We start from the raw sequence: 12,096 nt of genomic DNA, 5'->3' as shown, positions 1-12,096 counted from the left end.
TGTGCATAGCTCAGGAAACTGCCTAGGAGGATGGACTACAGGACATGACCCCTAGTCCCTATAAAAAAGGCAAAGAGGACTTCCAGCTGATGCTGGATATACTGATGGGTCTAGTGTGACTCAACTTCCCGAAGGACAGCAGTTGCTGTTGAGCCCAATACAGAAGTACTTTGGTTTGAAACTGGAATAGACAGGTCAAGCCAATGGGCAGAGTTGTGGACAGTGTGATTACTTGTGATGCATGAAGGAGACATCCTACATGTGACAGTTGGGCCATCTTTATAGGGCTGATGCTCAGGCTGCTGGCTTGGGTAGAATGACAGATAGGGCATGTGGCCAAAAAGCTGGCCAGGTCACCATCATCATTCAGGACATAAGCCCTTCCTCTCACCAGGAAATGACTTAAAGGATGCGTTGTCCAGGCATTACAATGGTTGACCACTAGGAATAGCATCTGACCACAATTATTAATTGCTGAGTATGGGATGCTGCTAGGAATAGCATCTGATCAGCAGCAAGGACCATAAATGTAGCCCTCCAGATTGAAGCCCTTGTTCAACATTTGGTCCAGGTATTGAATGTTACATACCAGGCTTTGATGCTTCTTATGGATGAAACTGTTCAAATAAAAAGTGGTTGCACAAAACTACGTAGTTCTTGATTTGTTAAATACAGTGCAAGAAGGTATTTATGCCGTTACATATAAAATGTTACATTTATATACCACCAACCTTTGAGAGGGTGGATGTGGGGAACCACTTGGGCTGCTTCAAAGCTCAGGGGTGTCTGAGGACATGATCCCACTTGTCTAATGCAGGTGTACAGTGGGCTACAGTTATGTAACCATGACTCTTCACAGATAAACACACATGCACTCATTACTGCACTATGTAAGAACGTAAACATGAGATAACAACTTGTGTAAGAATTATCCAATAAAGATACAGGCAACTCTTGTGCCCTTGCACTCTTGTGGTCTGCTCTGCTCCATGCTACTTGCTATTGCTGCTGATGTCTTGCACACATGTGTACTTTAACTTGGGGACTGTACCCATAAAAACCTCCTTGGGTACCCTCTTTAGCAGGCTGACAACAAGTAAACAAACAAACTGGATTGTGAATTTATCTGTGTTCACGAGGTTCAATGACCTGTACCACAAATAATTAATTTGTATCTGTAATTGGTACTCATTTGTAATTGGTACTCATAACATTATCAAAGTAAAATAAAAATTATATGACTCTTTGAATAGATGCAGAAAACCACTGATAAAATTTATATCTTATGAAAAAATATTTATTAAACTAGCACTAGAAGGGGACTTTCTCAACTTCATGGCAAGTACCCATAAAAGTCTGTAGTAACATCACTTAAAAGGCCAAGGATATAGCTCAGTTGCAAAATCCTTGCTTAACATGTGTAGGACCCAGGATTTGATTCCCAGCACTGTTTTAAAAGGGGGTCATAAATGAGGGATCTTAGCTTTGTGGCAGAATTCCCTGCATGTGTGATAACTGATCGTTTTATTTTCTGGCATTGCAACTGTGGCATAGTTATAATTTCTGTTCTGTTCATCACATTTAAAATTTGAAGAGTACGCGCTTGATGGGTAGAGCGCCTTCAGTGTACTGTTTCTTATAACTTTCCTTTTTTAAATCAACTTGCTATAGACTATATACATTTTGTTAAATACAGTTCCTAGTGACCTAGAAACAATGCATAGTTTTCATTTACTAATTACAAATGTTGAGACCTAATTCTGAAAGTCCTCATATTTAAAGGTTAGATAGACAACATAATGAAATTTTTAACTATTTGTATGTCATTTTGAAAGTGTACTGCTTTATGGTAACAATGTTTTTCATTGTTTTCATTATTTGTGATCATGTTGTCTTTCAATACAGGCATAAACTTTCCACTCTTGAACAAAGCAGCTGCTTTTTAAAAGCAGTAATTGCTTCTTTATTTTTTATTTCTTTTGTAAATGAAGCTTTCCTTTAAGAATGTGACCTTGAAGTGTTGTCTATTGCATAAAACAGTTGACACTCACTTACTGTAAAGTGGAAACTGCTCTGCTGCATGCGAGGCGGCCATGCAGAGCTCTGTGTGTTTTCAGTCTGCATCTCTAGATAATAACGTCTTCTGTGAACAAGGCAAAAAAAATAAGGAGGGGGGGGTCATGAGCATCATGTGTATATATAATTGTACTGGAGGAACAGCCAATACAATAAAAAAGAAAAAAGAAAAAAAAAGTAAACTTAAAGACTATTGGGAAGATATGAGTCAAAGAAGTTAAATTTTCAGTTAACAGAAGAAATAAGTTTAAGAGATCTATTGTACAACATGGTGACTCTAATTAACAACAATGTATTATATTCATGAAGACTGCAAGGGCTGGGATATATAGCATGCATGAGGCCTGGGGTTTGATCCCCGACACCACAAAGGGGCTATGAAAATAAATTTTAAATGTTCTCATTGAAGAAGATTTTTTTTTAACTTTTTTAAACTTTTTATCGGTACCAGGGATAGAACTCACAACCGCCTGCTTACAAAACGGGTGCTTATGCCGCTGAACTAAATCCCCAGCCCCTTTGAAGAAGATCTTAAAGATTTCATGCCAAGAATCAGAATGGACTTCCTAGAAAACAAAAAAATAATGCCTTTGAAATTCTCAGGAGACATAATTTCCAAGACAAGTTTACATCCAGAAAAATATTAAAATATGAGGGTAGAATAAAATTATTTTCAAATATGCAAAAAAGTTTATTTTTTGCAAACAGTAATCTGTAACATAGGATAAGTTTCATAAAAATATTAGTATAGGGCTGGGGATTTAGCTCAGTGGCATAAGCACCTGCCTGGCAAGCGCAAGGGTTCAATCCTTGGTACCAAAATAAATAAATAAATAATTTAAAAATTAGTATAAACTATTTCCAGGAGAACATGGTGGATAGATAACATTAGCTATGGAGGTTCTCTGAGACAGCTTAGATTCCAGGAATGGTACGGTGTGGGTAGTCCTAAGCAGGTGAAGATATACCCTGCTGACCCAGGAACGAACTAAGCTGAGAGAAACCAAGTGGAAATGCAATCCTGGTGCTATGACTAGAACAGCTAAAGTCTCAGTGCCAAACCTGGAACCTGCGCCTCTGGAAACCACAGCTTGAATTTCCTGCCGCTGCCGCTGCATCTGAATCAGCACAGCAGCAGGGATAGAGATGCGAAAGCTCTGACAGTGGGAATCAGCAAACTGAAATGAGAGCAGAGCTGGTAGGGAGCCCTGCATTGACCTGCACTGAGTGAGAGGAACAGGGACCCTTCCATAGACTACGAGGCTCCAACAGAGAACATTCTGGGAATGGGTAGACTAGCCAGCACAGGCCACTGTAGTGACTTCAGTCACATATTCGTGGGATTGGTGGGGAGTGCTTGACCTGGGTGACGCCATGGACTAAGACCCAGTAGGCTAACCCAAGCCAGGTCCCTACACCTGGCAGTGCACCTTAATGCATTGAAGCCTTCAGTAGGTTGACTGACCTGGAGGGGTGGGCCCAGTAGAGGCTGCCCAGGTCTGTGTCTCCCTAATACACTGCAGTGGGCGGGAACACCTAGTTGGCACGATTCAAATGAACTGTAACCGACAAAGAAAGAAACTGGGCCTCCTATATACGCTTATATGGAAGGAACAAAAAGTATGGGAAGAGGGAGCAACAAGAAAGGGTCCTCAGTCCCCAATCCTGAGAACACTGATCCAGGAAAGGTAAATGCAAAGGAGAATGAGGACAGAAAACATGCAGTATCAGGCACAGCACCAATAGACATAAAGTGATATCTCCGGGACCTCATAGACGAGTTCAAAACTGAAGTATTTAACCAAATAAAGCAAGATATAAGTAGACTAGTTAAAGAAATGCTAAGCACTTCCCAAGAAAAAACACATGGTGGAATGGAAGAACAGAAAAAAAGGGGAGAATTGTTTGATGGAGAAAACGGAAAAAACATAGAATACATCAACCAGGTTCAAAGAGATTACCAGGAAACTAAAAACTCTATTGAAAGCTGGCATAACGGCTTGAAAGAAACTAAGGATAGATTATCTGAACTGGAGGACAGATTTGTAATGTGGGAGCATGAAAGGAAAAACTTCTTAAAAATAACAAGGAAACAAGCAGTAACAATACAAAGGCTAGAAGATGATAAAAGGATCTATAACTTAAGAATCAAGAATGTAAAGGAAGAAGCAGGGATACAAACATAGGAACTGCAAAGGCTATTCACAGAAATAATCAAGGAGAACTTCCCTAATATGGTTAAAGGTAAAGATACTCAGATCTTTGAGGCATACAGGACCCCAGCCACCTACAACCCAAAAAGAACTACACCCAGACATATAATAATCAAAATTCCAGAAATCCAATATAAGAACAGAATATTAAAAAGCTGTCAGAGATACGAAACAGATCACTTTAGGGAACACCTATCAGGGTCACAGCAGACTTCTCGGCACAAATCATCAAATCACGAAGAGCGTGGGGGGAAATAATTCAAGCTTTGAAAGACAATAACTTCCAGCCAAGATTGATATATCCTGCACAACTGTCCCTAGAAATTAATGGAGAAACAAGATGCTTCCAGGACTAGGGGAATTTGCAACCACCAATTCAACTCTACAGAGAATACTGCAGGGCATTCTAAAAGAGAAAAATACCAAGATTCCAGAAATAGTGGCAGAGAGGCCACAATGAATGGAGCAGAAAGTGAAATGAAGAAGACAAACTCACAACTAATGACAGAAAAAGAGCTCAACAGAAATGAGGCAGAGAAGGTTGGATGGTATGAACAGCTATTTTGGAGAAAATAAGACATCATAATAGCTAGTGCTGATTTAATATCATCTTGCTTTGAAAAGTATGAAAGCATCCAACAATCTACACGAATCATTACCTGAACACAAAACATCACTAGAAACAAATTTAACTGTTGAAGTCTAAAATTACAAGGTGGAGATGTAGCTCAGTGATAAGAGTGCTTGCCTAGCATGCACAGGCCCTGGTTTCAATTCCCAGCAGCACAAAAACAAAATAAATAAAATTATAAGTTACCTAAACGTCTTTAAAAAGAAAAAAAAAAGGTAAATACGAGACAGATTATTCAAATTCTCAGAATGAAAGTTCTAAGTCACTCTATTAATTATAGAATATTAATGTGCTACACATACACTCTAACAATTACAACAGACTATGCCAATATATAATAATGACAAGATATCTGGTTATGTAACACAGGCTAAGCAAAATCTAAAAAATTCCAGGGAAAAACACACAGTTCCGGGAAAAATGAAAAGCCATAAAAAGCCTAGTCTTAAAAAGCTTTTGCTCTAAGTTTAATTATAAAAAGTAGTCCAGTCACAGAATCAGTGGCTTAGGTCTGAAATATCTTGAGAAAAACAATCAGGTACCCTGTTCCAAAATCCAGAAAGGTCGAAACATCTAATTCTCTAACCTTGGCTGGACTACGATGTTATGCTTTTTATTTTTGGTCTGATAAGATTAGTGTAATTCCACTAAAACTACAAACATGAAAGATTATATGATCTAAGGAGAAAAAGTATAACTATAAATATATTTTTTTAATTGGTACCGGGGATCAAATTCATGACCCCACACTTGCAAGGCAGGTGCTTATGCCACTGAGCTAAATCCCCAGCCCCAACTCTATAAATATTAAAAACAAAAAACTACTACTAGAATCCTAGAAAAACATAAAAAACAATTATTTTATAATTCTAGAGATAAGCATGACTAGTAAGTATCATGTTTATTGCCTATCTAGGACTCAAAAGAACCAAACAAGTTGGGCATGGTGGGGCACGCTTGTAAATCTAGCACTCAGAAGGCTGAGGCAGGAGAACTGCTGTGAGTTTGAGGTCAGCCTGGGCTGCAAAGTGAGTTCAAGGCTAACATGAACCATATAGTGAAATCTTGCCTCAAAAGAAGACTCTTCCTAAAAAAGAACCAAACATACTAAATTTGTAATAGTAATTTTCTTTATTTTTTTGTAATAGTAACTTTAATAGCTTAAAGGTATCTAATTAACTTTGCAGTAAAAGTTTAAATTTTTAAAAACTTTGTTTTTAGATTAGACTTTTTAGTTTCTAGGTATAGTTCATCCTTTGTAATCATAGGTTCTATATTAAGGGATTCAACTAAGTACAGATTAAAAATGTTTTGAAATAAATTGTGTTTGCACTGAACACATTTGTCATTATTCCTGAAAAAATACATTAGTAACTATTTACACAGCATTTACCTTGCATCAGGTATTATAATAATCTATGGATGATTTAAGTATAAGGGAGATGTGTATAGGTTATATGTAGTACTACACCATTTTATATTAGGGAATGAGCAACCATGATTTTGGTATCACTATGTGTGCACACACACACGCATGTCCATGCATACGTACATACACAAATGCTTGTTTCTGTGTGTTCTAGACTCAACCCCTACAAGTACCAAAAGACAAATACACATGCATCCAAATATTTGAGACTTAAATAGAATGAAAATAGTTCTGAATATCTTCTCTACAAACAGACACTCCAGAATCTAATTAACAGTTATAGGCATTTTCAAATCACAGACGGTGTCTTAGTTAACTTTATGTCATCAACTCCTATCACAGTATCTGTGGTACACTGCCAAATTCTCAATAAATGTTTCTTAAATGAAAACATGAATAATAATTATAAAACCAACCAAACAAAATATCAGCCGCTAGTGTTCCTTACCTGTTTTCTTTTTGCCCTTTTGACCTGGAACTGGCTCTGAGCTATCTTGGCCTTTCCTCATTAACATGGCGAGTGATGCATCATAAGCTCTGAACAGGTCCACAACCTCATGTAAGGCAACATCTGTTATCAGATCACAACTCAGAACCAACACATCTGTCTGTCGAATGAAAATAAAGAAGGGTAAAGTTAACATCACAAAGGACAACAGAGCAGATAAATCATTACAAGAGAAACTTACAGTGGCTTAGAAGCACACAAACCAGGTAATACTTCAAATTTTTGTTTGTTTTTGTTTTTGTGAGACAGGGTCTTGTTCTATAGTCCAGGTTGGCCTTGAACTCGAAGTGATCCTTTTGCCTCAGCCTCCCAAGTGCCGAAACGACAGGCATGGACAACACACCTGGCTTTTTTTTTTCTTTTCGGTTTTTGAGAGAGGGTCTTGCTTTGTAATTTAGGCTGGGCTTGAACTCACTGCAATCCTCCTGCCTCAGCCTCCCAAATGCTGGGATTATAGGCTTGCACCACAATACTCACTTTTCTTTAATAGCAAAATAAGTAAAATAAATGGGGTTGTTCAAATGTAATTGTCCTGGAAGAGGATGTAGAATCACTACTGCCTTGTAAACCTTACTGAGAAGTCTTGAGACACCTCTGGAACCCAAGTCTCTAAGACTTTGGAATAAATTATCTTTACAAACCAGTTGTTATAGTCCTAGGAAATAATAACTATATATATTTTTTTAAAAGGTGGTATCTTTTCCTCTTGAGGACCTGCAGTCTCAGTGTCTCTTTTGCTTTTCTTTTTTTGAGGGAAGGTGTCACTGTATAGTGCAGGCTGGCCTTGAACTCACTTATATAGTTCAGCTGGCCTCAAACTCATGGTAGCTCTTCTGCCTCAGCCTCCTGAGTACTGAGATTACAGGCATGTATCACCATGCTGTGCCGCCTGCATTCTATTTCTGTAAGTCTGTATTTTTAAATTTCTGCCTAATAATGAGAAGGGGAGTAAGAGTTGGAGTGCACAGGGAGGGGATGGAGGAGAAGGGGTTGACAAAGAGTTTATCATGTACATGTTATATACACATACAAACTCCCCCACAATAAATATAATCATTGTCTACTACAAAATAGACTAACAAAAATTTTTAATTATAATAATAAATAAATTTCTGCCTACTACATCCCTTTATGATCCTTAGTAATTAGTCCTGAAGAAAAAAAAATTTTTTTTTGCACAAGAGCCAGTGAATCTAAAAACTTGTATTAGGTAGGATGGGTTTAAGTTTCTTTTCCCCCTCTTGGGACTTTCCCTGGATCCTGTCCTGGGACACTGTCTCTACTGGTGGACCAGTAGAAGGAGGCATTAAGGCTCCAACTTCATAAGTCCTAGCCAAGGGTTTTCATTCTTTTCCTTCCCCACTTTCCCCAAACCTATGTCCTCAAAAGTGTAGGTTTTTTTCTTTTATTTTTTTTCTTTCTCTCTCTGCTTAAAGATTGTAGAGTCTTTTAAGTTTTTTGGTTTTTTTTTTTCTCCTTTTCAGGAGTTCAAGCATCTAAGTATCTTGAAAAATGAATGCTTACATGTAACAGTACGGGAAGACAAGAGGCATTGGCTCCCTCTAACTGGACATGGAGAGGGTATGAGAAGAGTACTCTGTGAAGAGGAGTGGCCTCCTGTATTCCCTTGGGTCAGCCACCCTGCTCCTGGGTCAGATGGAACTAAAATTTGCTCATGTGGGAGACATGAATAAGAACAGACCCAAACAAAGAAAGTCTTGAGCAGTTTTTCATGCAGCCAGCATGAAGGGGAGAAGAGGCCTTGGGGTGACACCTGAGGAAGCAATCTCCTCAAGTCACATACCTGTTTGGGTCCTGAACACTTTAGATAAAAGGAGATCCAATAAACTGCTCTTTGAATTACCTTGCTCACAACTCTCTCTCAAAACCAAAGGGCAAGCTGGGTGTAGTGGTGTGCACCTCTAATCTCAGTACTAAGGAGGCTGGGGCGGGAGGATCATCACAAGTTCAAGGCCAGCTTGTGCTCCATAGTGAATTCAAGGCCAACCCGAACCACATAGCAAGAAACTGTCTCAAAAAACCTAGGAAAAACAAAACAAACCCAAAAGATATAGCCAGTCAACTATGGACTAAAACACTGACTATGAGCTGAAATAAATATTTTCACCTTTAAAAAAATAAAACAAGGGCTGGGAATTTAGCTCAGCATGTAAGCACCTGCCTGGCAAGTGCAAGGTTGTGAATTCAATCCCCAGTACTACAAAGAAATAAAAATTAAAGATAAATGAATAAAGCAAGCAAGCAAGCAAAAAACTGAAGGGCATAAGCTTGGTCCATGTGAAGCCACCGCTCCCTTTTCTGGGCGGCTGCGAACATGTCCTAACTGTTTAGATTCAAGTGGTCACTCACATGTAGTTGATGTCAGCCTTGAGACCTGGCAGAGTCTATGGACTCAATCAGGAAGTAACCCACTGCTTTCTTTTCTTTTCTTCTTTTCTATTCTAAAAGCCCTATTCCCTTTTTGTCCTTTACCCTCTCCCTATCTAAAACTTTCATCTGATAGGGAACATGTCTTCTCATGTTAGTTAGCAGGGAAAGAGGGAGACAGAGGGTGAAAAATCAGTAGGAAATGGGGAGCTCAGGTTTTCATTTGGCTCTGGGGATAGTTATTGTGCCCCTATCTAGGTAGAATGGGAAGTGCCCTCCTGGGGTGTCCCAGTAGAAACAGAGGAATAAAATAAAGTTTTGCCCAAGTTTGACAAAGGCCCAAATCCGCTTGTAGCATTAAGAAAGCATTGTTGGGGCTGGGGGTTTAGCTCAGCTGCATAAGCGCCTGCCTTGCAAGCAGGCAGTCATGAGTTCGATCCCCGGTACAGATAAAAAGGAAAATCTCCAAAAAAAAAAAAAAAAAAAAAAAAAAGAAAGCATTGTTGCCAGGCCTGGTGGTGCACGCCTGTAATTCCAGCCTGAGGGAAGAGGATCATTGGAAGTTCAAGGCCTGGCTACCCAGCAAGATTCTGTCTCAAAAAAAAAAAAAAAAAAAAAAAAAAAATCATTGTTAAGATTTACATTTAAAAAGTGTGAATTGATACCCTCATTGGAGAATTCTGACTCATTTATTTATAGTTATAAACCTAAAAACTAAGAAAAAGATTATTAAAATAGTTGCATGACCAATGCAACTATGTTTTCTTGTCTATTTTTCTGCTACTCTGTTTCTAGTAACTGGCTAAAGTTTTATAGTTGCTTTATTAAAAACATTTTTGGACTCATATCAACTTATTTTTTTATCTTTGCTATTACAGTTCTGGCTATGCTAGGGCTTTCCACTTAGATTAGAATGTTTTGCCCACATCATTAGCCAATCAAAGTAATTTTTATCTTGAAAACTGGTTCTATCAATATGTCCCTACAGAAGGAAATCCCTCACAGTTGCTATATTGCATATCAAAAGATGCTCAGACTACCACTGGCTTTAGGCCTGCAATTTTTTTTTTGTCTTTTTCCTTTTTATCTGTACCAGGGATCGAACTCACGACTGCCTGCTTGCAAGGCAGGCACTTTATGCCGCTGAGCCAAATCCCCAGCCCTGCAAAGTCAATTTAACAATACAAGCGTTAAAGTTGTTTTCTTATCTCAGAAAAACAAATAAATAAATAAATAAATAACAAGTCTACTGTTTTCTGTATACAATAACAAGAATTTTTCTTTGGCTAAAGATAATATATTTAGTTTAAAAATACAAACTATGCTGTGCCTTTTTTTTTTTTTTTTTTTTTTTTGTGGTACTGGGGATTGAACTCACAATTTTGTGCTTGCCAGGCAGGCTCTTATGCCGCTGAGCTAAATCCCCGGCCCTGTGCTTTGGTTCTTATGAGTAATCTCAAGTAATTTTTAAAATGAATAAATAATATAAATGTGATTAATGCTTGTAAATACTTATGACAATGATCAGAGTTATTAGTAGCGATAGTCAAGTATTTTTGGCTTCTTTTTTTTGGCCTTTTTCCTTTTTATCGGTACCAGGGATTGAACTCACGACTGCCTGCTTGCAAGGCAGGTGCTTATGCCACTGAGCTAAATCCCCAGCCCCTATTATTGGCTTCTTAAAGTTCATAAAAAATAATAGATTTTGACCTATTACATATGTTTTTGCCAGGTGTCGTGGCACACACTTGTAATCCCAGCACTCAGGAGGCCAAGGCAGGAGCCTGCTGTGTCCAAGACCAGTTTGAATTACATAGCAAGACCCTGTCTCCCCACTCCCCATGATACTGATTAAACTTACAAAAACTAGATTGAAAAATGTTCTGTATTTTATAAAGATAATTTCTTGGGTTTTCTGTTTGTTTGGTTGTGTTTTGTGTTGTCTTGTTTTTGTTTTTTTTTTGTCTTTTTGATACAGAGTCTCACTACGCAGTCAGGCTGGTTTTGAGCTTACTTTGTAGCCCAGGCTGGTTTCAAACTCCCAAAAGTCCTCCTGCTTAGCCTTTCGAGTGCTGGGATTACACGTATGTGTGTATGTGTCACCATGCCCAGAGGTGGTTTTTTTTGATGGTAGGTTTCCCGAGCTTTACGAATGAAAACTTACATAAATATTGGCTTGTTATAAAATGTTTTTGATAATCAATTTATAACCAGTTAAATTAATAACCATTCTCTTAGGTCCATGATGGTGAATCTTTTACAACTTTCAATGATAAACAGATGGGTGAGAACACATACCATAGGTTCGCCACCACTGTCTTAGGTTATAGCACACACTGTATATATCTAGGATTAAAGATAAGTCTTTTTGTATTTTGGTTTTTTGAAATATAGGCTTGTAATATATTAGGACTAGAGAGGTATATACAGCACATCTAAAGACAAAATATATTGTGAGTAGCTTTAATGTTAAACTTATAGGGTTAAGAATATATAAATTTTTCTTCTTCTTTTTTTTTGCTTTTATCGGTCCTGGGGATCAAACGACTGCCTGCTTGCAAGGCAGGTGCTTATGCCGCTGAGCTAAATCCCCAGCCCCAAGAATATATAAATTTAATACATACAAAGTAACCAATAAGTGTTCTCTTTTATACAGTATGTATTGCATCTGGATCTTAAACACATAAAAGTGATCAAAACTTTTGGTATATCTGTTCTGTTTTTAGCTGTTTTTTGCGACAAGGTCTTCCTATGTAGTTCAAGCTGGTCTCAAAAATCTGGGTAATCCTCCTACTTCAGCCTCCCAAGTACTGTTATTACATGTGTATGCTACCATGCCCAGCACCATGTC

The 12,096-nt window shown here is 38.1% G+C and overlaps 1 protein-coding gene across 2 annotated transcripts in view; it reads right to left on the bottom strand.

Annotated features, from left to right (window-relative positions):
* Eif2b3 (eukaryotic translation initiation factor 2B subunit gamma) overlaps nucleotides 1-12,096 on the bottom strand; it is a 143,740-nt gene that overhangs the window by 72,757 nt on the left and 58,887 nt on the right. For both annotated transcript variants that reach the window (XM_003461892.5, XM_004999915.4), the window contains exon 4: nucleotides 6,798-6,957. In XM_003461892.5, the coding sequence (XP_003461940.1) occupies nucleotides 6,798-6,957 (160 nt within the window). The remainder of the gene's footprint in view (nucleotides 1-6,797; nucleotides 6,958-12,096) is intronic.

This window comes from Cavia porcellus, unplaced genomic scaffold (assembly GCF_034190915.1).
Source record: "Cavia porcellus strain 051 isolate PalLab524CR breed Dunkin Hartley unplaced genomic scaffold, mCavPor4.1 scaffold_25, whole genome shotgun sequence".
Taxonomy (NCBI): Eukaryota; Metazoa; Chordata; class Mammalia; order Rodentia; family Caviidae; genus Cavia; species Cavia porcellus.
The sequence above is the reverse complement of the archived record's forward strand: the minus strand, read 5'-3'. Positions and strand labels throughout refer to the sequence as shown.